Below are 27,901 nucleotides of genomic sequence, written 5' to 3'. Positions count from 1 at the left end.
GAACCAGGGGAACTCGAATATCCTCTTTCAAGTTGCCAACTTTTTCTTGCAGATTCCCATGACTCTCCATGGAATTCTGCCCAAATCTCTTCTCTAGCAATGTCCAAAACCTGAAAATGAGCCCACCAGTTGTCCAAAAATGTGCATTATCTATCCCCCTTGAGGATAAGGAGGGAAGATACTATGCCCCGGTACAAGTACAGGGGCAGGGTACAATTTTGGCACTGGTGGACAATGGATCCCAAGCTACCCTTCTGTCCAAAAGGGCCTTTGATGAACTAAATGCAGGAAGGGGGGGGAGAATTACCGAATTCCTCTCACCTCTCTTCCTGGACAACTCCAGAACTTTGACGGGAAGGAAATTCCCGTCGAGGGGACAGCAGATTTGGACATCAAAATTGGGCGACACAAGGTGAAACACCCGGTCATAGTAGTGACTCGAGAGGGCACCCCTTGTTTACTAGGGAATGACCTCCTGAGAAGGTTGTCAACCCCTAATAGATTGCGTAAACAAGGTCCTCTGGACCCAGACTAGCCGACCAATAAAATTAAAACAGAGTGTCAACCATATTAGTTTAAACGGCACATGCCACATGGTTTAACAAAAATCTGACCAAGTAGAATTTCACTTCCAGAACAACCAAATTCCAGATGTGACAGTAATAGCAGTAGGACAACAGACTGGTGATGGGGGGGGAGGGTCCTCTCTATTTCTGAAAATCAACCTTCCTTCCAGTTTAAGGTGGTATTCCACACTGGAAGGAAACACTCTGAAATTCTTTACTAATCCACAATCGGACATTCCCACTCCGATAGTCCAGAAAGATGTGAAATCAGCTCAGAGCCTGGCTGATATTCAGCAAATTGGAGAGCAGTTGTTCATCCCTGTTCAGTTAAATGATGGGAAGTACTCTGTTCTCGCCCGAGTGTGTGTGAACAATGGTAAGAGCTTCATCAGCGAAGCCATGTTCTGCCAACTCCCAAAAGATCCAGCCATTCCTACATTCAAACTGATAGACAAATGGGAAATGGATCTGGAAACACCCAATTCGAAACATCTCCTGCTAAGCAGGTGTATGCTCAAAATCTCCATTGGCAACAAGAGCATAGTCCATAATTGTTGGGTCGTGCGAGACGTCACTGCTGCCTTTTACTTAGGTAGTGGCATTCTCAATCGCTTTGCAATTAGTCTGGACCTAATAAACTTCAAAGCTTGGTCCCGATTAGCGGATAATCCCATGGGCTTTGATGATCCAGAAAAAGCATTTAGGTCAGCTCAATTGCTACCTTATGCAGTTGAAATTCAGGTTAAAGAGGAAGTCACCATCCCAGAAAGGACCCGCCAATTCTCCCTGGGAGTGAAAGTTAAGAGGACAAAAATTGAAAAACCCTGATGCTTATATTCATCTAAATGCTTCTCTCCAACAGCAAGGGTTGGGGGTAAACCCAACACCATTAGTCAACATAGAACATGACACCATTCCAATAGAGGTGGATAACAGCAGAGTATTACTCTACCTGCAGGCACCATTATTGGAATGGCGGTTGATGACCGACATTTCTCCATTGATTTAGGAAATGAACTGTTAGGACCAATCCCCAAGGACTGTTTTGACAGTGACAGTGATGACAATAAAACACCAGACAGGATCTTTACCCGGCATGGGGGGAACTTCCTGGTGTACACTTCTTGCCCTTACGGCAAGGAAGATGTGACTTGTGACTTCGGAGGGGATGAGGTGATTTTCCAGGTCCATGAGGGCCTATTTTCCCACCTGAAGCCTCCGGTCCAAATCAGCACTCTGACCAGGGACTTCTCCACGCAGCTGGAGGAGGCCGCTGAGATAGCAAAACCAGAAGTCTTTCCAGGCTTCAGGCAGATGGTGGAAGAGAGAGTCAACCTAGCTGATGCCTGTGTGACTCTGGAACAGAAGCAAAAGTTGAAACAAGTTTTCTTGGATTTCCAAGATCTCTTTGCGGTAGACTCATATGACTGTGGTCGCACTGACATCCACACAACAATTCCCACGGACCCTGGCATGACTCCAGTGGTGGTTGAAGCAATATCGCTTGCCTCTCGCATCAATGGAGTCCCTTACTGAAATAATTATGAACCCTGAGCCCTGGGGAATAATCCGTCCAGTACACAGCACCTTCAATAATCTGGTGCTGGGAATATTGAAGCCAAACGGCCAGGGGAGACTCTGTGCCGACCTTAGGGAGCTCAACAAACTGGTCCATACTTCCTGATGGCCTCTGCCCTCCATTGACCAAGGGCTGGCCCAGATTCAGGGGTCACAGGTTTTCACTGCAATAGACCTGACCAATGGATACTGGACCGTGCTTGTCAGTAGGGAGGACCAATACAAACTGGCTTTTACCTTTGGGGGCCAGCAGTACACATGGACCCGGACTCCCTTCGGCTACCTCAACTCCGGCAATTAGTTCAACATTTTCCTACACAAGGCCATGCCCGACCTGAGTGCAAGGGGTAACCTGGCTTATGTAGATGATGTCCTCATTAAAAGTTCATCTGTGGAGGAACATATAGCGGAGATCCGTTATGTTCTGACACAGTTGAGGGGCGCCGGAGCAAAACTTTCCTTTCAGAAACACAGTGGTGTAGAACCCGTGTTAATTTCTTGGGGCATGAGATTACTCCTCAGGGTCTCTGTCCCCAAGAAAAGAAAGTGGAAGCACTTCAGAAACTGAAAGACCCCACAACTCTGCGGGAACTAAGGAGCCTCCTTGGACTGACTAATTACAGCAGAAAGTTCATTGAGGGCTACGTAGAGATCACCAAACCCCTGATTCATCTCCTGAAGGGGGGGTCAAGTGGGAATGGGGTCCGGAACAAGCCGAGGCAGTAAGACAGCTCAAAAGAAGCCTCTCACAAGCACCCTGCCTAGCTTACCCTGTCCGAAACAAGGAGTTTTTCCTGGAGACAGGGTTCTCTAATACGTGCTTGATGGCAGTATTATACCAAAAGCATGACAAGGTCAATAAAGTAATCTCTTATGTGAGCAAAACTTTATCCTCTGTGGAGGAAAAATTCAACGATTGTGAGAGGGCACTCCTGGGAACGGTGTGGGCATTGAAGAATTACCGCCCGTTCATCCAGGGGGAACACATCATAGTGGAGACTCCACTCCAGCCTCTGCAATATCTCCAAAGTGACAGAATCCGAGCCGGAAATGTGTCAATGCAATGCTTTCCTGTGGAGGTCAGATATGGCCAAAACAAGAAGAGTCCCCTCACGCAAGGTCTGGCTGACTTGCATGATTGTGCCAGAGAAAACTGTCTCGAGGACGAAAGTCTAAAAATCAAGGACAATATGGAGGCATACCTTAATTCCCCCCACAAAGTCTTTGAAGAGGACAAGTGTGAGGGAATGCCCACTGTCTATGTGGATGGATGCTCTCACCATGTTGACAACAACGGGGAAAAGGAACTGGCGGCCGGCGTAGGGAATGCATGGGTGAAGGAGTCCCCAGAACCCTCCGCTGGGTACAAAATTGGTCCCCGAAGTAGTCAGGTGGCAGAATTGATGGCTGTGTATTAAGCCATCCTCACTGCTGTCCAACATCAACTCCACGAACTGGTCATAATCACAGATTCAGATTATGTACGGAACGGGTTTGTGGAGCACCTTGTTAATTGGAAAACCAGAGGCATGTTATGTGCTAATAACAAACCCCTGAAACATGGGAAGTTAATTCAAAACATTGATGATCTGGTCACCTCGAATGGGATGACCATCTACTGGAAGAAGATGAAGGGTCATTCCACAGTAGAGGGACCAGAAAAAACTGGAAATGACTTAGCTGATCAGCTGGCCAAAACCGGGGCCATCCAAGGGGATCTAATAGAGATTGAGTCCCTGTTGGGGGAACTCCAGGTCACTGCTATCACTAGGTCCCAGACAAATGCTCACAATGATCTTTCAACTGCACAATTGAGTAAGGAGACCCCAGATGCTGATTTGATTACGGCTCAAAAGGGGGATCCAATAATTGGTAAGTTTTACCAACACATTAAGGACCCTGAGAACTTTCCCCTAATGGATACCGATTACATTGGGAAAGAGGACCTAAGAGTGTTGATGAAATGTCCAAAGATGTTCCGAATCCAAGACAGTTTGTTGGTAAGGAAATCCCAAGCTGGCCATGATCAGTGGGTGGTCCCTACCTCATTCCGAAGCCTGATGTTAAGTCACGCCCATGATGCGGCCACCGCTGGTCATAGGGCGTTTCATACAACACTTGAGATCTTAAGAGAGGTTGCATACTGGCCACACATGGGGCAGGAACTCGACCAATACTTGAAGGGGTGTCTTGTGTGAGCGCAATTTCAACCAACATCCCTCACACATCGTGTGCCTCTCCAAAAGAGGGGGATGACACTGCCATTGTCAGATTTGCAAATCAACTTCATAGGCCCCGTGATTCGCTCCTCTAGGGGAAACAAGTACATGTTGACGGTCACATGCTTGTTTACCAAGTGGGTGGATTGTCTCCTGCCCCAAACTGCAAAGCAGAAACAGCAGCTGCCCTGATGATTAACCACATCTTTTCCCGTTTTGGTCTACCTCAAAGGATCGAGTCAAACAGAGGTAGCCATTTCACCAGCGAGGTAATGACAAAGATGTGGGAGATACTGGGGGTCAAAAGGAAGCTACATATTGCTTACTGGCCAGCTTCTTCTGGGGCAGTAGAACTCCACAACTGGACCATTGTGAGCATATTAAAAAAGTTTGTGGCAGATTCTGGGCCAAGTTGGGATATCCGATTACCTCTGGTCCTAATGGCCATCAGATCTACCCTTCATCTGCAACTAAAATGTCACCGTTTAAGCTGATGACTGGACGCAAGATAGTGCTTCCCCAGCATTTTCTCTACAGGACCCAAGAGCAGACATTGATAAATGCCTCCAGAACTCATGAGTATGTGGAGAATTTAAGGAAACGCCTTGAACATGCTTTTGCCTATGATCAGCGGAATCTAGAAAGATCAGCTGATAGCATGAAGACCCATTACGATTTGAAAACTTCCAGGAAAGTGTATAATGTGGGATACCGGGTCGATCTATACAATTTCCAAAGAAACCAGGGCCAAACAGCGAAAATGTTTGCCTACATGGAAGGGACCGTTTGAAATTATAGACAAGATCTCCTGAGTTGCCTACAAGATCCGCATCCCCAAAGGTAGTTTGGCAGAAGGGGAAGACAAGTGGGTCCATATAAATCAGTTAAAGTGTTGCCATCCCAGGCACACTCTGCAGCAACTGGAGGAGTCCTCTGCAATACCAGAGGGGGCCGCTCCAGAGTAATTCAGTTCCAACCCTAAAGTATCCCACATATAGTCTCCAAAATATTATGATTCTTGAATGCAAATTGTCTCCTGATTAAAAGAAAATGTATATGTTGTCTCCTGATTTAAAAAAAAAAATGTGTATGTTCATGTCTTTGGATTTATAAGATGAATATGCCGCCCCACTATATCAATAGTGGGGGAGAAATGTCTACGAATAGGTATTGCCGCTTTGCTTTGTCATCCTAGGAGAGATGAAACCATGGAGACTGACCAAGGAAGACGACCTGGGGACCGGGAGCAAAGATCCGAGGGGCCCGGGGTACCGCCCAATACTCCCATCAGGACCGGCGAGGAGAACCGATCGATCCACCCTGATGGAGGAAAAGATGCGGAACTTTGTCATCTGCGGAATCGGAAGAAGATGATGCGGACATCCCAATGCGTGGATCAAAACATCCTTTGCACCCGACTCCCCCTCGACTCGAAATCAAAGCGCAGTCGGGCGGGGGGGCTTGTTTGGTGTCCTGACCCACGTTTGGACTATTATGCTGCAACATTTGGTGCTGTGGGATTAGGAAATCGAAGATGGCGGAAAAGCCCACATTTGCGCCAGTCTGCAGGAAAACAGCACAGTTTTTGCGCACACCAAAATGGTCGCCTGACCTACCACCCACCAGTGCGAGCATGATGGGCCAGGAGTGCCATGAGTGGAATGCGTGCCAAAGGAAAAACAGCAGTGCCTGTTAGCTCAAAAAGCGCTTTGAAATCACCTTTGTTTCTCTGAAATGCAAGCTAAAAATGCCTATTTTAAACATTGCAAGATATTCAAAAATCTCAATGAACACCAGCAGACATTTGGCAGAATGTAGTCTTGTGTGCATACAAAATCTGGAAAGATGAGGAGCCCAAAACAATGTTTAGAACAAAACTGGCTGAGCTGTGGATGTCAGCAGATGAAGTGAAATTGGACTTAAAGCCACTAAAATCGAAATGTTTAAAATAAATGAGTGACCTACTTTGAGTGTCACATAGGTTGCAACTGTTTAAATCTCATAGTTCTGAACTTAGGATCAGCATTCTAGCTGCATGTGTAAAAATTGTAAGTTTGATTTGGATGACGAAAAACTGGGAACAAAAGTGACATTTGGCTGAAGCCTGGTGTCACGATGCCCGCTCCCGGGGAGCCGGCTCAGGCCCTTTGTCCCCGAAAGCGGACATCAAGTCCCCGGGGAAGGTCCCAGCAACCCCTTATAGGGGCCCTTTGGACAGCGTCTTGGCTCATAGAAAACGTCAGTCCTGGTGCCATAGGCGCCAGGCTCATTATGAAAGTGTTTGGGTGCACTTACCTGATGCAGACCATGCTGCAGAACCCGGCCTCCTTGAGGCCTGAAAGGAACTACTTTACCTGTGGGACTCATTTACCACCCGGGCGTGGTCGGCGAAGGATACATACCTGATTGGAGGAAGGACACATTCTAGGAACTTCTTCCAAGGCTATTTAAACCACACCCGATCAGCCACACGTGCTTCGCGTTGTTCTGCATCTAGCAGCTGGACGCTCACCGTGTCTGCTCCTGCATCTTGACTTCTGCCACACCTGAATCACCTGCAAAGGAAGGGAACAAGAGAACAGAAGAAGGAAAAGGCCTCACCTGCTAAATCTGCATGCCAGAGACATTTCGCCGACAATCCTGAAAAGGAAGACATTTATTTTTAAAAGCATATCGCATCGATCGCTGCAGCGCCGCATTCTACTCACCTTTACAGGGCGCCTCCATGTTCAGCAGCGACCATCCGGATTCGCAGTCGCGCCCCCGCGCCTAGGGAGAAAAAGACGAGAACAAAGGTGAGAGAAAGAAGGGAAAAGGGAAGCTAAAACTCCATGTCAAGACTTACCTGTTGGGTCATTCCCTTTTCATTTCGGGTCCGCGCCGCATCTAGGCATTTTCGGACCCCGGCCCCTAAGGGGAAAAAGACATCAGCGTTAATGAGTGAATGAAAAGACATTACCAAAACACTCATTAAAGACTTACCTGATTTCCACAAGGATTTCACCGCTCACCTCGGGTCGGTGCCTGTTCCCCGGCATTCCGTACCCCGGCCCCTATGGGGAAAAGACACTAGCATTAGAACATTAATGCATGGACACAAGGAGAACCACTTATAGAAAAACTTACCTGGAAGCCAAGCAAGTTTGGTTCTCACCCATCCGAAAATCCAGTGAGGTAACTGGATACCAACGCACCCTGCATCAGAAGCAGGATGGAGAGCTCGTCCTTCCAGACCCTAAGGTGAGACGCTACGGGGAAGCACAGAAGGGTTTTGAGGAGGGTGGGAGGCCGATTGCATTACCCCGCAGACCGTTAACCCCCTATTCTCACCTACAGAAGGATACTTCTGCGAGTCAGACAAGCCAGATCTGGGGCCCGGTCCAGTCCGTCTTCCGAACCCTGCGCATCACCTTAGACGAGGTCACAGCAGCGTGAACCAGGCCAGCGCCCCCGTGGGAGTCAGGTGAGCGTTACACCTGGCTTGAAGAGATTGAATTCTGCCCATCAACTACCCCCGACAGGAGTGGAAACTTGCTCAGCCACTGCATTCCCAGGCCTGGCTGCCTTCTGCTGTTCCCACCAAAAGGAGATGACACCTCCCTGATTGAATCAGGGGAGGAGCACCTGGGAGCAGGGAAACCAAACAATGAGCCTTCCTTGGCTCAGGCAAATGTTAAATTAGGGTGGGTCGTAAATGGCTTCCGCTTGAGAGAAACTGGGAGGGGCAGTGCCTCTGTGAGCAACTTGAGTTGGAGGAAGTGAACAAACCAGAAATTCCACCATGTGCTTTGGGAAACCACACCCCTCTGGGCCAGAGCATAATTTTAAAAAGATGGATAATTCATAGTATGGACTTGTTAATATAATTATTCTTGTGATTTTTTTTCTGTGCACATTTTAAGAGGTGTTAGGACTCTGTGGTATGTTCTTGGGGGTAGTAGTGGAAAATAAGGTATTACTCCGAATGTCTGTCTGTTAAAAATCATCTGACACTTTATCATCTGATGCCCATATTCCTTGTGCATGTTTGTGTAAATTCTGGAAAAGTTTAGAGGTTGTGTTCTTGATGAAAAGGGCAGAATTCTGTCATAAGTGGACACATCTTACAACGACAGGGATCAGATGGTTTGGTGCTACAGAAAATATGTTAACTGGACATACAATATTAGAAAAATGGTACATAGATAAATATGTATTTGGATCAAAAATAGATTTGGGTGCAAATTGACAAGGGGAGTGTTCTTTCTGTATGCCATAAAATTAATGCCTGATGACACTCCATTCCTTCCCCCAATCAAGGGAGCGAGGAGAGTTTGGCAAATGATAAGTTATGAGGGGCAGGCATAGTTATGCCCACGCACACACCCACTTTCAAAACACACAAAAAGGACTGCTTGGACAGGCAAGACATTCACTTTCCACTTTCTTGCGACACATTTTGCTGGACCAGACAATATCCAGAAGGACCATCTCCAGAACCAGCGACCCAGACCGCTGTGAAGTGCAGAGCAGAGCTGACCCAGAGAGCTGTGACTTCAGAACCACCTGCCAGGAGTCCAGTCCAAACCTGATCAGACCTTGACGGCCTATTTCAAATTTATAGTGTGAGTACTCAGCTAGAACTGTGCCTGAACTAATCTCTTAGTTTAAAATAATCTTATTCAAGACATTTGATCCTGTCCATAACTGCATCATAGGAATCGTGTGTTCATTCTGTCATTTCAAAGCTGTAAAAGTGTAATTTGGTCATTCTGAAGTTTACTTTAATTTCGAAAAAATACCTTCACAAATGTGTCTGTATCTTTTGAATCGTAGGTGCTAGGAACGAGATTTAACTTTCATTTCAAAGCCAAGATTCTAATCTTTCCAATAATTGTCATTTCGCTCAATTTCGTTTTCTGTCAAAATAGCCGCTTTTGCTTGAACTGCTTAAATTCGTTTTCAACCTGCTAATCCCTCATGGAGCATCGCAAGTGTGACTTGAATTAATCTTAAATAGCTATCACCTACTCTGAACCTCCGATAGGGAATTAAAAGCATTTTTAGCAAATTTTACTTCATTGCCACCACATTTAAAAGGATTTGCCTGCTTTAAAATCATACCTGTTTTCCTCTAAGCCCGCTGGGGGGAACTGGAAATTCGTATTGTATTGTGATCGTATTCCTGAAGACTGTGTGTGTTACTTCGATCTCCTTACATTGCATAGGGGGGGAGTGAATTGCCACAAGGGGAAAAGTGAACATATTATCTCTTGTGAAACCATATCAGTTTATTTCTGTACTGCATTTTATTCATCTTTGCATCTCCTTGAACCACATAAAGCATTCTCTGCTACCTTATTCCTCTGTTCCTATTCATAAGTATCCAAGAACTGTGCTACAGTAGGATTACCTATTGCTGATTACTGCTCATATTCACAAGTGTATTATCAATTTATTAATAAAAGTGTGATATATACATATTGTGTGATTTTTCAAATAAACCTTTTAATTTGCAAAACAAACCTACTTCTTGGCTCAGTGGGGTCAGGGGGATTCTAAGAGAGGGGTGTTATATAAGGGTTGTCATCCAGAGTAAACGAACTGGACATAAAAATACATCAATAAGGGTTTCCATCAGCATCCCAGACTAGGCATGGACTTAGCTGTAGTGTTGAATTGAAGCCGCTTACACTCCTCAGCCCTCGATGCAGCCCAAATTAGATTCTGCATTCCAGGATATAGCAGGATATTTAAGGGCCGGCCATGGAGCTCTGCAGGCTCGCGTCTGCATCGCTCTGTTGATAGCCACCCCTCCCACCCTCGCTACATATCTGTTGTGTTGTTACCTCTGAAAAGTGCTCCGTTATGTATCTATATAGTTGTATAGCTCTTTAAAGCACTTAGTTGCTTCTTGAAACTAGGTCAATTCAATGATGATAATAATAATGGTAAACTATTTTGGCAACACTTGCAATAACACTGCTGATTAAGTCTTTTTGTTTTTCTTATAAGATCAACTTTGCTGACCCCATTACAAAAGCTTAATACAGGATATCGGTTGAGGTTTCGAAAATGCTTCTAATGGTGTATTTCTTTCAATAATGAAAATTGAGAAATGATTGCAGAGCTCCATCATCTGATATTGGTAGCCAGAAAACCGGAAGATGAAGTTTCTTCTACAGTGTGTGCATTGGATATTCAACAGGATTATTGTGCTTTCTTCGCTATATTAAAACATGTCTACAATGGTTAGAGTTTTTATAAAGCTATGGGAGTTTGCCTGGTCAGTAAACGTAATGCTATGATCTCTACTGAACTGTGGGTGAACCAACAATGCAAGTAAGGATTAACTTCCATAATTGCCATTATTTTCAGAGGGGCTAAGACTTCCAAGAATGCCAAATTCCAATAATCACATTTTTGGCAGGCTGTCAAACCTTCATTATGGCTAGTAGAAAGGAGGTAAAATTAATAGATCAAGCTGTAACCCTTTTTCATTACCCAAAGAAGAATTTGGATCGCAAATGGATGTCTGATCGATCCAAACCGAAAGGAGGCTGGGAGCCAGTACATACCAAATTTAAAAGTTTGGATGAAAAGGAGGATAAGAGTGGAACGTTTGTAATATGTTGACTGTGAGATATGCCAGTATTGTGGTGATGTATTGAGCGCCAAGATCAATGTTGCGATAATGACTAAGTAATCCCGGGCTACTAAATCAGATATTTCAACTATTCGGGAGAAATTGACCACTAGTGGCTGATGAACCAACAGTAATGCAACTATATATTTAAAAAGCAGGGCACGATTTGGATGCCAGCAATTCGAATTTGAGCCTGAGCACCACAGGAACCGTAAGTAGAGAGAGAATTGTATAGCCAGGTCACACAACCTTCAGAATAGTCTTGGTGGTCAATGTGCAAAAGTCTCTATCCAGCCTGGACCCCAAAGGAATAACTGACCAGAAGAGTCCATCAGCCTCTGTCTAATTTATGGTTACAATAAGGTGTTTAATATTACAGTAATTTAGACTGACTTTTCACTGGGCATTGATCAACAATAATTTGGTAACAGTATTCACTGGCCTTCTACTCCCTTGAAAAGTTGTTGGCCCCTCTCGCTGTCTTCGGCAAGCTATATGTATCTTCATGCACCATATTCCTGTTTGTGACGTAATATTAACTCTGCAATCTCTACCCATCTGCATGATACTGTATGTAAGCTTACATGCAACCTGTACCTAGCCTGTATACCTTATGTAAGCATCCTTCCATTTAATAGTAACTCTGTAATCTCATAGCCGCTTGAAACCGCATGATAACATTTGTGTATTTTATGTAAGCATTCTTCAGCCATCATCTCCCAATGCCTACGGGTTTAGCGCACTTTATAAATGTAAATCAATAAATAATGCAATGGGCAGTTAGGAAATTAGTCCAGTAGGCTTGCAGGGTGTTTAGGAAGAGTAGTGCCTTACTACATGCGTTCTAGCACCCTGCTGCCAGAAAATCTACACGTCTTGCATTTCCTGTTGCATCTGCTGCTGGACATCGATCTTGTCCGCTGATGCGTCTGTTCTTCCCCTCTGACCCGTTGCTGTATAGGAAGGAACTACTAGTGGCTTGTTTAGATTCCCTTTTCAGGAACTGCTGTAACTAGGAGCCATGTGCACTGCCACCTCGAAGGAGCTACTATAAATGGATGTGGTTGAGGGGTCTTCTTCTGTGTGTAGCCTCGGTTCTAGAATTCTGCGGCCTACAGTCTCCACGGACCATTGCACGTGATGGTCGTGGACGTGGCACTGTCGGCATAAACCGTCATCCAATTCTTAAGCCTGTTGAAGAAACCTTTTCAAGAGCCGCAGTGGCAGTAAAATGCTGAAAACATTCCGATACCAGCATTTCCGAACCCCACTGCCAGCAAATCTACACTTTCTGTGCTTGCTGCCGCCAGGCACTGAAGCCTGTCTCTTAATTTTTTTAAGTTTTTTATTTGGTTAGTTGTTAAAAACAACTTTTCAAATCTTTAACATTTTTACACAGCCAAAAAAACAGCAAATAACATTATAAGTTTACACTATGGTTACATTTTCTCTTCAACAAAACTGGACGTGGACAACATTCAACACAAGTGATAACATCACTAAATCACAAAATTAATCCTGTAACCTCATCAGTGAGTGATTATAAAAATAGCTGAAATGAAACGTTTGTTATATAAATACATAAGTACCGTCTATTGTAATTGGATCTCTTTCCTGAACACATATTTTCTCTTTCACAGTATATAATATTATGTGAGTGCAAATTCTGGGACGGTAGCTTCCAGAAAGTGCACAATCGCAACCTTTACAGCTAATCTTGGGCTTGTAAAAACTAGTTTCCAAAGTGAACCCTCGTCCAACTCAGAACAATATGAAAACATTTTGAAATAATTTCATGCGAAGCGGCTTTAAACGGGGGCATGCAACAATCAGATGTTGAAGAGTTTCTTTTTGTTGTTGGTCTAGACAATAGCGGCAGTAATTTTCATTTGGCACAATTAGATTTCTCCTCTGTAATACTTCACGGGTGTGCCATAAATTGAATCTGAATTTCATATATTGCTGTCGTATGAGGCGCGGGACATTTATTTAAATATTCAGCCAAGTCTCTGTATCTTTTTGACCCAAAAACTGAAACGTCAAAATCTTTATATGTCTGACAGGCTGCTAGATTCCTAATCCAATCGCATTCAAAGATTTTCTTTTTTGGTAAATCTGGATTGGACACCAAGATCTCAATACTTACCGCAGCCTCAGCATTTCATTGTATAGTAGTGGACACCACTTGCTAGGTAGTCCAGTTAAATTTGAGAGCAGGGACTGTGCTACTATACCCAATACATTAGCTGCATTAAGGCCTAACAGACACTTCCGCAGAAGGGCACACATTTTCCACAAGACCTGCGAATGCAGGGATAATGTACCCACCTCAAAACGTATCATAGGGAGTGGAGTGCAATTAGGTAGTTGTAACACTTGCCTCCAATATTTGGCCTCTATTCTGTCCCAATATAATCGATTTCGTGGACTTGCGGCTTCAACTCCATATAATAGTATTGAGACAACCTTCATTTGATAGAAAGACAGTATATGCTTAAATGAGAATTTACCAAATCTAGCAGCAAAAATCCTGGTCTGAGAGGTCAAGATTTGTGTTCCCAAGTCTGAGTCTTTGATGTTATGGAGTTAGTAAAAATAAAACCTAGATATTTATATTGTTCCACCACTCTAAGTGCCTTGCCCTGAATTGTCCAGGCGTAGCACTTTTTCTTACGCTTGAAAGTATTATGACAAACTAATACTTGTGATTTAGTTGGGTTTATTTGTAGATGGTTGACTACGGTATAATGATTCAGCCTGTCTAACATTTGTTGTAGGCCATATGGCGTTTGCAACAGCAGTACTAAATCATCTGCATAAAGGAGATAGCTGACTTTGTCATTACCCAATTTTGGGGGATCACAACAGATGTTGGTAAAGATGTCTCCCATATCAAAAATGAAAAAGTTGAATAAACCTGAGGCCAATGGGCACCCCTGTTTCAATCCTCTCAGTCGTGATGGATGCGGATAGTATACCTTCAAAAGTTAAGCATACCTGCATTGTGGTGTTCGAATGCAGTAGCATCACAAGAGTTAGTAGGCAATTTGGACAGTTATGCCTTTTGAGTTTCTTGTAGAGCATGGCCCGATCTATAGAATCGAACGCTGCCTGAAAGTCGAACGCTAGATAGTGTCTGTCCTTTGGCGGCATAATGCATTTTAATCAAATTTAGGCATATTGTGTTTGGGATTGTCCCCAAGCCAGAGACAAAACCAGATTGGTAACTGTCTCCTAATTCTGCTTGGATGGTCCATGCATTAAATTTCTTCAAAATCAATCTGCCAAAAATGTTTCCTGGGACATCAAGAAGGGAGATCGGACGATAGCTGCTAGGCGCTTGCCGATCACCCTTTTTGAATATTGAAACAGTGATTGAGTGCATCCATGATTTTGGGAGGGCTTGAGCTGCATTGATTGCTGAAAAAATGAAGTGCAATATCGACTCCCACAACTCCGGATGCAGTTTTAGGGTATAGTTTGAAAGACCATCTGGTCCAGCTGCCCTAGAATTGGATGCTGTTTTGATTAATGACAATATGTCTTTGTGATCAAACTCAAGGTGAAATTGGCCATCCAAAACAGAAGCATCAAAACATGTGGCGCCTTGGGAGACTGAGTATAGGTCAGAAAGGTGCTGTACCCAAGCTTGTTCACTCACCGCATTGGATTGAGCCGCAATTTGTGAGGACCCCGTAGCAAAAAATAATTATGGACCACATTTTTGCAGTATTCTTGGTTGCTAGTGTGCTCAACATAACTGTGCCATAATTTTGATACATCTTTGCACAATAACTTTTTACCCAATTGGTCTACTTCAGCTTGATTTTTCTTACAAGTAGGGCTCTGATATCCAGGGGATACCTAGAAGCTTGCCTCAATTCAGCACGCTTTTTAGCTTTCCTTAATTTCATGACCAAATCAAAACTGTGCCGATGCTTAGTTTTTAGTTGCATGTTCAATCTTGGGTTCTGGAAGAGCTTCATTGTATTACTGTACTGCATACCCATATTATTCACATCAGTGGGATTTTGTTGGATTGATTTGACCAAATATTGGTTAAATTGGTATAAGTCATCCTCTGACCATCAGAGCCTATTGAGCCCTGGATTCACAATTAAAGAACCTTGACACTGACCAGTATGATCAATTTTCCTAAGATCTTTCTGCCACCATTTAATTGCTAAGATTTTATGATCACTCTGTTTAGCATCCACGATTAGAAAACTCTTAACCATAAGAGAGCAAGGTAACACTCACAAAGATATAATCAATGATTGATTCCATTTGACCATTCTGCCATGTTGCCCCTGGGGGTGTATCTTCTTTAAACATACCAATTAGCATATGCAGATGACGAGATTTGGTAAGCATGTGCCATATGTATGCTCTACCTCCACTTGATAAGTTTTTCTTACTGAGGAGATTAATGTTTAAGTCTCCAGCAAGTATCAGGTGAGAGATTATCTAGAGCAACCAAATCAAGTAGCGTTATTACATCGTTAAAAAATGCATTGTCACCTATAGCAGCTGCATTCCAATATATATTAAGAACAGCAAACCCTATTCCCTCAGCCTTGACCTTTACCAAAAGCATGTGCTTATTTGGACAGACCCATAATTCCGATGACACTCCCTTTCAAATTTTAATGGCTGTAAGTAGACCAGAAGATGGTCTGCCAGAGGATGATCTATAAGCGGGATTGATATAAATATCAAAAACATTCCCAACTGGAGGATCTATGAGCCAGGTCTCTTGTGAAAGAATTGGGTCATATATTCCGAGCTGATTCTGGTCATTACTAAGAAGGTGAGTGAACCCTCTAGTGTTCCAACTCAGCAGGGACACCTAATCCTGCATATAGACAAGATCTAGTTGAAGTTGTTCCTGGGAGCATTTACAATGACATGTGTTGGCCTTTGCAATTTCCCTATTTCCTCCCCGCTTGGGTACTCCCCCTGTTTGTTTCTCTGAGGGAGCTTGGTAGTTGGCAGACGCTGGGTTGGTTATGTTGTTTTCTGCTATAAGCTCAAAGCCCAAATTGTATAAATGGGCTTTTGTTGACCAGATAAGATTTTGCACCACCCGAGAGTTCAGCCACAATCTCACAATGTTGAGATTCTTGTCTCTCATGAACTCTACATACTCAATGTCAGCTGAGTTGATGTCCTCCAGCTGCACCACTTCAGAAAATATGTCCATAACAGATCTTCTGTTAAGGTCATATTGCTTACAAGGTGCTGATCTGCAAGCCAAAACTAGTGAATAAGGTGCCAGTCTTTTTTTCCCCTCTGACTTTGGCATAGGGAGTGAAGGGGTCTGGTTGTTACTGTTATCTCTCGGTGGATCATTTTTCGGTTTCGCCTGTATTTGTTTTAGGGCAGTCTCTACTAAACCCCTCATTTCCGTTGCCATGTCGCGACCCTGTGCATGGGGGTCTTGAGGTGCTAATATCTTGTGCAGGCTTGCCCTTGAGTCTATATCATCTCGTGCTAACGAGGCAATAGATGTTACAAGCGGTTGAACTAACAGCATATTCTATTGTGTACCGCCCCTATATCTTGCAGAGGGTCCATACATTTTGAGAAATTTTGATATGACTCGGACCTTATATCCTGCTCAATCACTCTACTAGGTGCAAAAAAATTTAAGGGGTCATTACCTGACCTTGGTGGAATTGGCAAGTAATGACCAGACATGTAAGCATAAACTGCTGTTCTAATTTCATGTCTATATGCCTGGATAACTTCTTCATTTCTCAAATCTGTCAGATTAGCCTTGGGCCCATTGGAAGATTCCACTCGAACCCCCCCCCCCCCCCCGCATACTTTTTGTTGGTGTGAAGCACTATGAAGGTTCACTTCCTTAATGCATCCAGAGGTGCATAGTCTGCGGTCTGAGGTGGAGTATTAGATTGAATAGATTTATTCTGCATCTGTTTATATTGTTTCCTTATAGCTTGTCATGCCACAATCAAGCTTTTCTTAGGAAGTGTGAGTGCCTTAAAAAAATTGCTTGGAGCGTGAGTTTTTTTTTGTCGTAATTATGGGGACCACCAGATTAGCTTCAGATATGCTCTCAGGTTTGCTGCCAGGCAAGGGATTCCCATTTGAAGGGGTCTCAACAATAATCCCTTCAATGAGAAGAATAACAAAATCTGTTTTTTGCGTTATTGCAGATGTTTGGACAGCTACTGATGACATTGCTGTCTGTTTTTATTTGGATATACTTGACATAAGTTATTTGGCGCCAATTGCAATCCCAATGGTATTTTGACAGGTATGCATCTGTTCCATCAAAGCAGCCTGCTTTGTTAATTTAATGCCAAGTGTCTCAAATAATTTCCCTAGTGTTTGTATGGCAAAGTTCATGGCTTGCAAAGTGGCTTCCAACAACCGCTCATTTTGCGAGCCTGATTGTGCCATACTCCTTTTGCTTGGAGGCCATGTGGGTCTTCTTGGAGTGGGGTGCATAAAGGACACACTTATGGGGGAGCTTGTGTAATTGGGTTCCGGTGTTTCAAAAAGGACTGATGACTCTGACAAATTATCAGGTAAAGTGTGCCCAGAAAACCCAGATCCCTCATCGTCCGGGTCAATTACCGGTACATCCTGTGTGCTTTTCCCATTGTGATGCTGGAAATGCATCGGAGGGACGGGGCCTCCGTATCCTTGTCCTTTACTGCTTTTTATCGTGTGTTCTGTCGTGTTTTCCGCGCAGGAGTTCATGTGGGACTCCTGGCCGTGCAGCTCTCTTTTGGTTTGGTGAACGGACCCGTGGGATACCCTTATGGCACCCATGGGTGGGGGTACAACCGTGTGCCCCTAGTGTGTTTTTGGGCATCTGTGGGTGGCCCACAGAGCAGGGTATGGGCTGGTGGCAGCTCCATGCTGAATTTGACAGGTGCGCGGAGTATCCTCCATTTTGGGAGACCCCGGCCCTGCCATTGGGATCAGTTGATTCCTGATGGAAAACAAGTTGGCCCCTGTGGCTTCTTGCTTTCTATTACCTATTACCTTGCTTTCCCAAAGTCCTGGGAAGCCCTGACTCTGTCCCTTCTCCCTGACTGGCTGTTGGGTGGCAATGCCATATATGGTGTTGTTGTGAAGGCCCGGCCAGACTAGCTGGAGCCTTCCCAGTGATTTATGTTGTGGGTACCTCCTGTGGGTGGGACCCAGGTGAATAGAGTGTGTGACGAATATGCATTCTGTGTTGTGGATGTCTTGTATCTGGTGGTTGACACAATGACTGAGACAGCCCTGCCCGAAAACGGTATGAATGCAGTTGGGATTGTTGAATGGCTCAGTACTTGTCCCAATACACATAACTTGTTGTGAGTGTCTGGAGCTAAGTGAATGGCCTGAATACCTTGTGTGCCTGATTGGCTGCCTGCCTGCATGAATGCCCTTAGTCGTGATTGGATGCTTGAGTGCGACCCAGCGCAATGAATGGGAGATCAACAGTATATCTGGGGACCTCTCACTGCTAGGAATCGTGTTCAGAAGCTGAAGTCCACTACGACAAGTAACTGGAGTAACTGAAGCTTGACCTTGAAGCCCCGCTGGACGAGAAGAAGTGCTGTTGCTCTCCTTCACAATCTGAAAGCTGCTGTGTCTCCAAGGACTGACCCAGAGAGGACCTGGTAAGGCGCCCTCTTCCCAAACTACGAGGGACCAAAGTGCACAGCTGATCTTTGCCAAAGCTCCCTGGTAGACAGACCTTCGACAGACTACCGACCCGAGACGGGGACTGCCGCGGAATCTCAAAGAGAATCACCCGGACTGTTGTCCGCCACTGTTGATGACCGCCGTCGCTGACCGGAGCCGCCGTGCTCCCGTTTGCCTAAGAACTTCATTTGATCATCGGACACTCTCGTCTGCATCGTCGCCCACTTTATGGGCGACCGCTGGAGAAGGCCCAACCGTCAATGCGGGGAGGAGCATCCGCCGGTGGGTTTCCCGCCACCTAAGGACCACAGAGATGCCGACGACTCGACGCCCTTGCTGGGCCACAGTTCTTCATCATCTCTTTGCGGTCCAGAACCATCGTCCCCAGAGGTGCTCCGCACGCCTCTTCCTTGCAGGACGCCAACGCTCTGTCGTCGATGAGCACCGCTAGGAACAAAGCTGCCACTTCATGGCCGTAGTTCAACATGTTCACCGTCGGACGTTCGACCCGTGACACTCGCTTTAAAGGGAGGGCACTCAAGAAGGGCCTTCGATTCCCCGACACTGAACGCCGAGTTGCTCGACGCCTCTCGACGATCCGTGGCTCCTGCTTTAAAGGGAGTCACTCAAGAAGGATCGGTTGACGCATCTTCGGAGAACTCTACTCCACCAGGTACATTGGGGGGGTAAAACCTTAATAGGAGGAAATAAGACTACTGTTTCAACCATCTTACGTTCCTGCTATCCCTATTGCTGGTTCCCTCGTTATTGATCTGTGACATTTTAACAGTACAGTTGATGCACTTTAATGAGATTCGATAACATTGGTGGTACCACTTTAGAATTGTATATATTTATCGTTGTTGACGTCCAAGTACAAAGTGCATTATTGTGATTGTGTACATACCTTTTAATATTTGTATAAAGACTGTTTTCAGTAATACAGTGTGTGGACATTCCTTTGTGGGGGTTCGGGGACTACACTGTACTTAAGAACCAGCCTGCATCACCTCCTGAGAAGCTAGGCCTTAATTGCTCATTCATTGCTACCAAATAGAGAATCTTGGCTGGGGTCCTCTGTGCCTCTCCTCACCACATAGAGAGCGGAAGTACAGACATCCCCTACCAGTCTTTACACCCATCCAATTTCTTTGTGTTATTTAATTTTGCAGTGGGAGGAAGCTCTTTTAGCATAATGCTATCGCTTACAGATGGAATATTAGATAACATTTTAGCATCATTGGACAAGTTAGTCACTCATATTATTCACCACAGAAATGGAAGAAGCGGGCGATTTACACCTCTCCGCCTCATTTAATTGGTCACGTTTTGTGTCCTTGGGCGCCTTTGCTCCAATGTGGTTGCGAAAGCGGACTTGGAAGTGTTTGTCATCAACTTGGCAGATTGCGTTGAAGTCGGTGGTTAGTAAGTGCACGGGACCTTCCCGTGATGTTCTTTTAAAAGGCGCGGATGTAAGCGTCCTTTAATACTTTGTCAGTGGAATGCAGAACTTTCCTATCTGTACGGGCAGCCGGCCTGGAAGACAACGGAGAGGCTACACGCGAGCGCCCATTTAGCACCGACATGCCTCCCCCCTCGAGCTAAAAGGAGACCTGCACGGGGCTGCAACAGACTATGTTTTGAAGAGCGCAATTGCATGCCACAATCAAATCACGAGACACCAGCACCCGAAGCACCTCTGCGCCGCACCGCTGCAACTCAGCGGCGAAGAGGCAAAGACATACTAGAGGTACTTCACCTGGTGTGTGCAGACAGCTGATTTGAACCACTTCCTGCTAAAAGAGGCGGGGCCACTGCAAATAAAGCGGTATATCGGCTATTTGTGTACGTTGAAAGTAGCGAATTCAGCACGGATCCCAAGACGTCCAGAACAGCGTAAGAGGCAAAAAGGTACTTCAGGTACTTCGCCTGGTGCGCGCGCCTGTCTCTTAAATGATTGAATGCTACCACCCTGCTTCTCTCCACAACAAAGTCTTTGCCACACTAAACATGAATATCTTTTGGAAATATATTTCATGAGAAAGGCAAGAAACTAAATGTATATTTTTTTTTTCCTTTGATGCTGAATATTTCACCCATCCGAAGTAGGGACAGGAATTGTTCTAGTTTGTTTTGTATTCTTATGTTGGCATTGTTGCTAGGAAATCTATAGTTCTGTGCCACTACTGTGTACATATATTCCGTTTTTTTCCCCTGGCGCTCGTCACATGCAGTAACTTCACTGGAGAAGAGAGGTGGATCGTTTAATTGCACTTCAACACATTTTTTCACGTATGCTTTTGAAATGTCGTTTTTCTTATGTACCCGCTAAAGCAATTCGCCCATTCCCATAGATGTAATGATTGCACGTTAGAGACTTCGGTGAATTTCTCAGTCCTATTTGCTTTACACTTCTAGGGAAACAAGATTACAAGAAAAGCAAGCCTGCATTAAGAGCGACGCGGCTAAAAGCTGAAGCCAAGCAAACAGCCATAGGAATAAAGGTAGGCGACGGTTTCATCTCACGCATTGACTTTCCATGCATGCCTCCTTTCCTTTCCCCCAGAACTCTGCGTGAATATTGATTTCTGAGCGATATTGCACATGACACTTCAAAACCTAAGTGGGGCACCTGAATGTAAAATATTTATCACGGCATTCTTTTATTTAAAACCGCCATTAACCCGTGAATGGGCAAAGTAATAATTTGAATGATTGAAAATGTTCTTTATGTACAATGAAGTATATAATGGGGATGGCCTTCCATTCTCCATCAGGAAGGGCAGCAGGCAAACATCTACACGATGCATCGAATGGAAAAATCGGTTCATGAGTTTGGCAGAGTGACCAAAACGAATTGATTCCCCTTTACAAATGTAGCTTCTAAATACGTCTTCCATTTGGATTTTTCCTCACTTTCCCTCCGGAAACCACTGTCGTCCAGTTCAGATGCATTTTTTTTTCGTCGCCTCTCCATTACGCCTTTTCTTTGAGCTTTTATAGAGATCCCTTTGATCTACTTTGATCATTGGTATATAAGAGCAGTGCAGCAAATGCTATCATTGTGTTTACTTCACAGGTATTGTATGGTTAATGAGGGCCTCAATGAATCCTACCAAAACAGAGCTTAAGCAGTGGGCTTGTTGACTGAGCACATAGGAAATTCCTTTCTGGTTTTCTGGAACACCAGAATTACACCAGGTGCATCATAAAAATGCACCTATGAAGAATTTCAATGGTTGCCACTTTAAAAGAAGGACTTTTTTTTTAATCCTATTTGCTTGGCCTTCACAGCTATACATGTTTTTGAGAGGTGGTTAATTTCTCCTGTTTTACAGGGCTCTGAGCAGCCATTCGGCTCAATGGACCATAGCATTCTGATTGCACACCGACTTCCGCCTCCCACTGCCTTGAAGGAGCGCAGGAACTATATACTTCAATCCAAGAGGATTGGGAAAATGTACATGTTTTAGAACCTCCTTTCGAATCGGCACCTTTTTGATGTTGACATACTGTGAAGCGGGCATTGGTGTGAAGCTGAAGCAGGACCGTGGCGATTTCTCATTTGCACCAAAATGTTCGTGACCAGCCCAATGCACAGCTCTGCGTCTATAGTCTCTCGTGTGCTTGCTCTGGCTGCAGTTGCTTTATCGAAATTAAATCACGTAGTACCGAACACTCTCGTTGACGAAAATTAACATTCTGAATGTGTCTGCGCTCAAATGCGAAATGCACTTCTAGGGCTGGGCCTATTACCTGTGTTCAAAGAATAAGTCTTTTAATGGGGGTGGAGGGTGGGGGTGGAGAGGGGGCTTGCATGAATTGAGCATTGCACCTCCTTTTTGTTTTTTTGCATTTGTTGGAGATTTGGCCGGATTGTGTACTTTGTTTTTGTCCCCACAAATACTCCAGCATGTTCACTACCATGACATGTTCATGATATCTTAAATGAGGTGGATGCATTTGGAATCCGCCCGCTTTTTACACCAGCAAATAATTTAATTAATTTGCATGGCGCAGTGCAAAAGGAGACTATGCCTCCACTTTACACCTCTTTTGCACTGTGACATGCAAATGATTAAAATTACACAAAGGGTTACTGGTTTGCACAAAAGTGCAAATGGAACAGCTGCCACTTGTGTTATTTACCGGGATTTCTAAAATTAGCCATGGAGTCATTTAAAAACAAAGTGCAAATTCCATGCAAGAGACAGCCATGCTTTTGGGTCCCTGCATGCACTTTTCAAAATTTTACAAAGTGGAGTGTAATTGTGAACAGTAGAAGGCAAAATCACCTTTACTGTTCACTTTTGTGCCCCGTTTTGGAGACCTCGTTTTATAATGGATTCCTATGGAGTCCTCCTGCTCATTACCAGGTGCAATTGGTACCAACTGCTCTCCTGTGCATGCCGCCTTTTGCCATGTACATTTGCACTCTGCCATACAAATGAATAAAGTTTGGCGACGTGGATATATATACGCAGTAGCTCCCTGCTCCCATATTATGCCCTGCAGCAAAATGAGCTCATATGGCATTTAAAATGCCCTACATACACCCTGATCTCTGCTCACATGCTGGTTTGCAGGTGGCTTTCCCCAGGAGTATCTGTTGGTCTCTTTGATTTTGGCTTTCTACCGCTTTCTGGTGGTGATCGGATACTGCCTGGTGATAGAGAAGAGGTGTCTAATAGCAAATATGTGACCAGTCACTTCTGTTGGATCTGCATTCAGTTAAGCCACGCGGAAGTGCCGAAGCATGTGCCTTTTATATTCTTGGGTGCTTCACATACTTGATTGCATTCAGTTAGTGTGATGCATTTTAAGCTAGTACAGACATCAATATCATTATTTGTATTTATTTAAAACCTAAAGTTCCTTGGAAATTAATGCATATAAGGCTTTTACATTGATTCAAAGGAGATGTTCATGAAGATTATGGACCAGACCGTGAAAAGCACTCGACGAAAACAAAACCTACAAAAACAATACAAAATAAAAACAAAACAGCAACATGTAGCAATGTTTCAAGTTAAAAAAGGCGGACATGCCAATTTCAATGCATCAACAATATACATCAGGTGACCTATATATCCTCTCGTATGACAAACGCGTCCAACGTTTCATTATGCAAGGGACACGAATACAAAGAACGCTGTCTCTCTTCTTTGTTTTTCAGTTGACAGTATCCTAGCTAAACAAATTAATTGCAAAGATGTTTGTCTTGCATTCTCGGGTACATGGACCCCCACAATCTCGTGTTTTTCTGGAATGTTTTGGGAATTTTCTTTCAGAAATATGCAAACCTGGGGATGCGGGAGATGCTTCAATCTGTGTGGCGTGCACGCCTCTGCTAGGGCACGCATTAAAGCCCTTCGCCCGTTTTTCTTGGTGTTTGAATTGTGTAAACACGTTTCTCCGTGCACAGAGGGCATTGGCTATCCGAAAGACACGCTGCGGTTGTAATGTGGGCAGAGTTTAAAGTAGCTGTGCTTCAAAGGTGCTACACAACTGCAAAGATGGGTTTTTGACTGTCTCACGCTGGAGACTGTTCCAGTACAGTATATAATAATTGGATCAACCGTTATCCAGACCGACCGACTTTTTATAACAATATTTAAGATAGCAAAGTTGCTTTCAGCCAGTGGTATTTAAAACTTTTATTTTAATTTCCCTAGTGAGCGGTTTTCATCATGTTGATAATGTCAGGAAGCAACTTGGGGGCTAATAAAATAGCGAGAGCCTCCACGTTATCGGTTCATGATATTTGTACAGTACTTTTTTGTAATTCTAACTGAAGGAGTATTTTTCATCCGTTTGGAAAAATTAGAGAATTCTTTTTTGAAATGACCACCTACCGAAATTTCTGCCGTTCGTCTGAATGGTAATTAACCTCCTGACACCAGCATAAGACATATTTGACAAAGAGTGTACCGGTGACCCCCCTGGGGTAATAAACTGGAAATTGCAATCACAGTGCCTTTGCCCATAATTATAAATTATTGCATGGCACAACTGCTGAGATTGCCATTGTGGAGCGTGCATGATGTTAACGGCGAAACACAACACGTTGAAATGCACCTGGACAAAGAAGGGCTGCATAGAAAGTCTTACCTTTTCTTGTATGTAATGACTTGCTGTTGTGTGGTATATTTTGCTCAAAATGGGTATCTCTTTTGGAAAAAGGCAAGCACAAAGGAAAACTCCAACTAGGAAAACCTATAACTGGTCATGATCATGCTAGCAATATAATTAAATCATATAACAAACAAGATTTCCTGAAGCTGAATGAGTTGGCAAAGAGAATAGGGTGTTCACTAGATGCCTGTTTTCCAACGTCTGATCTCCATTGGAGGATCCTGTGAGATGTCAAATACATCTCTCCCACATTTATACCATGTTGCACTTATTTGAAATAAGTGCCTTTTAACAGGCACAGTGGATCTGGCAACTAGATTTTGGTGTGGACCAGGCCAGACGGGATGTCTAATGCTACATTTAAATCGGATCCGTACCTATGGGCGAAGATCCTATGGGTTTTATTTGGTTGACCTACTGCTTCTTGCCACACCACTGTTTCTGCGATCGGCCATTTTAACAGGTCCCTCCACCACACCTGTACCATAGGTCTAGTCCTTTCCTTCCATCCTATCGCTATTCGTTCGCCAGAATATATGCCAGATCTTTCAGCCTGCTCACATGTTTAGCCCTCTTTGGCCGTGCAAAGCTTCCTAGTAGACAAGCTTGGGGGACCGATTTCCAGGGGGATTTCCGCCTTCGCTAATGCTTGGGCTACTTCCTCCCAAAATCTGCCTATCTCCGGGCAGGCCCAAAACATATGGACCAAATCTGCGTTGATTTCGCAGCACTTTGGTCATGATTGTGTTGCTGCCAAGTTGAACTTAGCTATTTTATGCGGGGTTAAATATGCCCTGTGGGTCACATATAATTGAATCTGTTGGAGCTGTGCGTTTCTAGAGATCTTTTTGTGGCCCGCCATTGCTCTAATCCACATTGCTTCTGGGATGGGTTCTCGTAAGTCTGCCTCCCAATGTAGTTTTGTCTGCCCTAATTCTTTTCCGACTTTGGACATCAGTAACTCATATATTCGTGATACTTTGTGTCACCCTTCTGACACATCATAGAATGTCTCTATCGCTTTGTCCAGTTGCAGGGGTGTTTCATTCTCTGGCCACCTGCGTCTAAGGTACCTCTGAAGGCGTGAATACGTGAGGTGCTGCCCCCTGTGTATCCCTGTTGCTTCTGACAGTTCCTCAAAATCCCTGGGCAAACCCTCCTTCATTCCATCCCCCATCAACGCTACTCCCCTGGGTTCCCAGTATTTCCTTACATTCAAAATCACTTGTTCATCTACTCCCTTTAACGCAACAAGCGGGATTTGCGGGGCATACGGCCTCGTGTTTCCCATCAATTGGCAAGCTCTGCGCCACATTACACACCCTAGTCGGAGCAGCAAGGGCAAGAGGGTTGTATGTGGGTCTGTTATCCATATTTGTTCAGGAAGATCAGAGTATTCATTGCCCGCAACAGTCGCTGTTCTGGCGTTTGGTCGTTCGATTGCCATCTTGTTACGAATTGCAACTGGCTCACAACAAAATATACTTCCAAAATTGGGCAATCTTATCCCCCCTTGCTCACATGAGTTCTGGAGCTTCCATAATGCCATTCTGCACCTTGACTTATGCCACAGGAAGCTCCCGCAAATGCCATGCAATTTCTTAAAAAATATATCCGGTATTGCAAACAGGACATTTGCAAAGCAGTGCAGGAGCCTCCGTAGCACCACCATATTTAACAATGCTGCTTGCCCCATCATGGACAACGGGAATCTGCCCCAAAAAGCCATGGAGTTTTCTATTTTGTTCACAGCTTTAACTGTGTTCCGTGTGTGCTCTGTTTTAGGATCATGATAGATGTTTACCCCCAGGTACCAGAATGTGTCCATCTCCCATTTGATTGGTAGCTTGCGTACGGGCTTCCCCACATATACTCCCAAAGGGAACAGACTTGACTTCTGTGGGTTGATCATGATGCCTGATAAGGCAGCAAACCGTTCATCACGTCTAGTATATATTGCAGCGTTTCCGGATGTTGGAACTATAGGAGAAGGTCATCTGCGTACAATGAAATCAAATGCCTCCCACCCAGAATGCCTTTGCCCGCCTCCCTGTATTCCTCCCGTAAATAGGCTGCCAATAGCTCCAACACTAGCATAATGAGCATCGGGGACCTTGGACATCTTTGCCTCGTGTCCTTGCTTAACTGCCATTGTTCCGAGATGACCGTGCCAGTCTTAACCCTGGCTATCGGTTCATTATATAGCAATCCCACTCGCTTGATGTATGTGGGTCCCATGCCAAACCTTTCCAGCACGGCTAACAGCCAAGGCCATCTGACTGAGTCGAACGCCTTGACTGCATCTAGTGACGCCACCACTAAATGCTGTGTATCATCTCTGGTGCAATCTATGATGTGGTGTAATCTTTGTCAGGTTGTTGGTAATATTCCTATGAGGAGTGTATCATGTCTGCTCCGGGTGTATAAACTTGGCTATAGCTGGTTTGTCTATGTGCCATCACTGCTGTAAGGATCTTCCCATCTTGATTTAATAACGAGAGAGGCCTATACGAGCCACAGTCCGTATCCGGCTGGTTGGGCTTAAAGAGGAGGACAATTATTGATTCCCGCAAGGACTCATGCAATCTGCCCTTGTCCAGTGCCACATTAAGCATGGTCCGCAGTGGGGTGAGGTTTTCCGTTCTGTATACTTTATAAAATTCACTGGGAAGTCCATCTGCTCCCGGGACTTTGCCAGTTGGTTGTTCTTTGATCATGTACTCTAGCTCTTCTATCATTATGTGGGCCTCAAGCTTGTCCCTCTCCTCAATATTTAGCTTGGGGAGATTTATCTCTGATGATGATGCTTGTATTTCTGACCCATCACACTCTGCGGTCTTCTCATATGATTTTTTTATAATGCTCATAAAAACATTTATTCACCCCCTGCTGCGTCTCACACAACTCTGTCTGAGCTCACAATAGCTCTGACTGGTTTGCGTTTATTCTCGCAGCCAGGCCAACAATCGCCCCGGCTTGTCTCCTTCTGCATGTTGTCTCTAAATATATTTCCTGTAGCTGAGGTTGCTTAACCTATTCCAGTTTTTCTGGCATTCTGGTTGTAGGCAAGACACCTCCTGTGCCTCCCCCATTGTCCCCCCTCCTGTGTG

At 44.5% G+C, this 27,901-nt stretch overlaps 1 protein-coding gene across 2 annotated transcripts in view; it reads left to right on the top strand.

Annotated features, from left to right (window-relative positions):
* TRIQK (triple QxxK/R motif containing) overlaps positions 1-27,901 on the top strand; it is a 531,698-nt gene that overhangs the window by 367,487 nt on the left and 136,310 nt on the right. For both annotated transcript variants that reach the window (XM_069621348.1, XM_069621349.1), the window contains exon 3: positions 21,075-21,160. In XM_069621348.1, the coding sequence (XP_069477449.1) occupies positions 21,075-21,160 (86 nt within the window). The remainder of the gene's footprint in view (positions 1-21,074; positions 21,161-27,901) is intronic.

Source organism: Ambystoma mexicanum, chromosome 5q, assembly GCF_040938575.1.
Source record: "Ambystoma mexicanum isolate Mex_15411 chromosome 5q, UKY_AmexF1_1, whole genome shotgun sequence".
NCBI lineage: Eukaryota > Metazoa > Chordata > Amphibia > Caudata > Ambystomatidae > Ambystoma > Ambystoma mexicanum.
The sequence above is the reverse complement of the archived record's forward strand: the minus strand, read 5'-3'. Positions and strand labels throughout refer to the sequence as shown.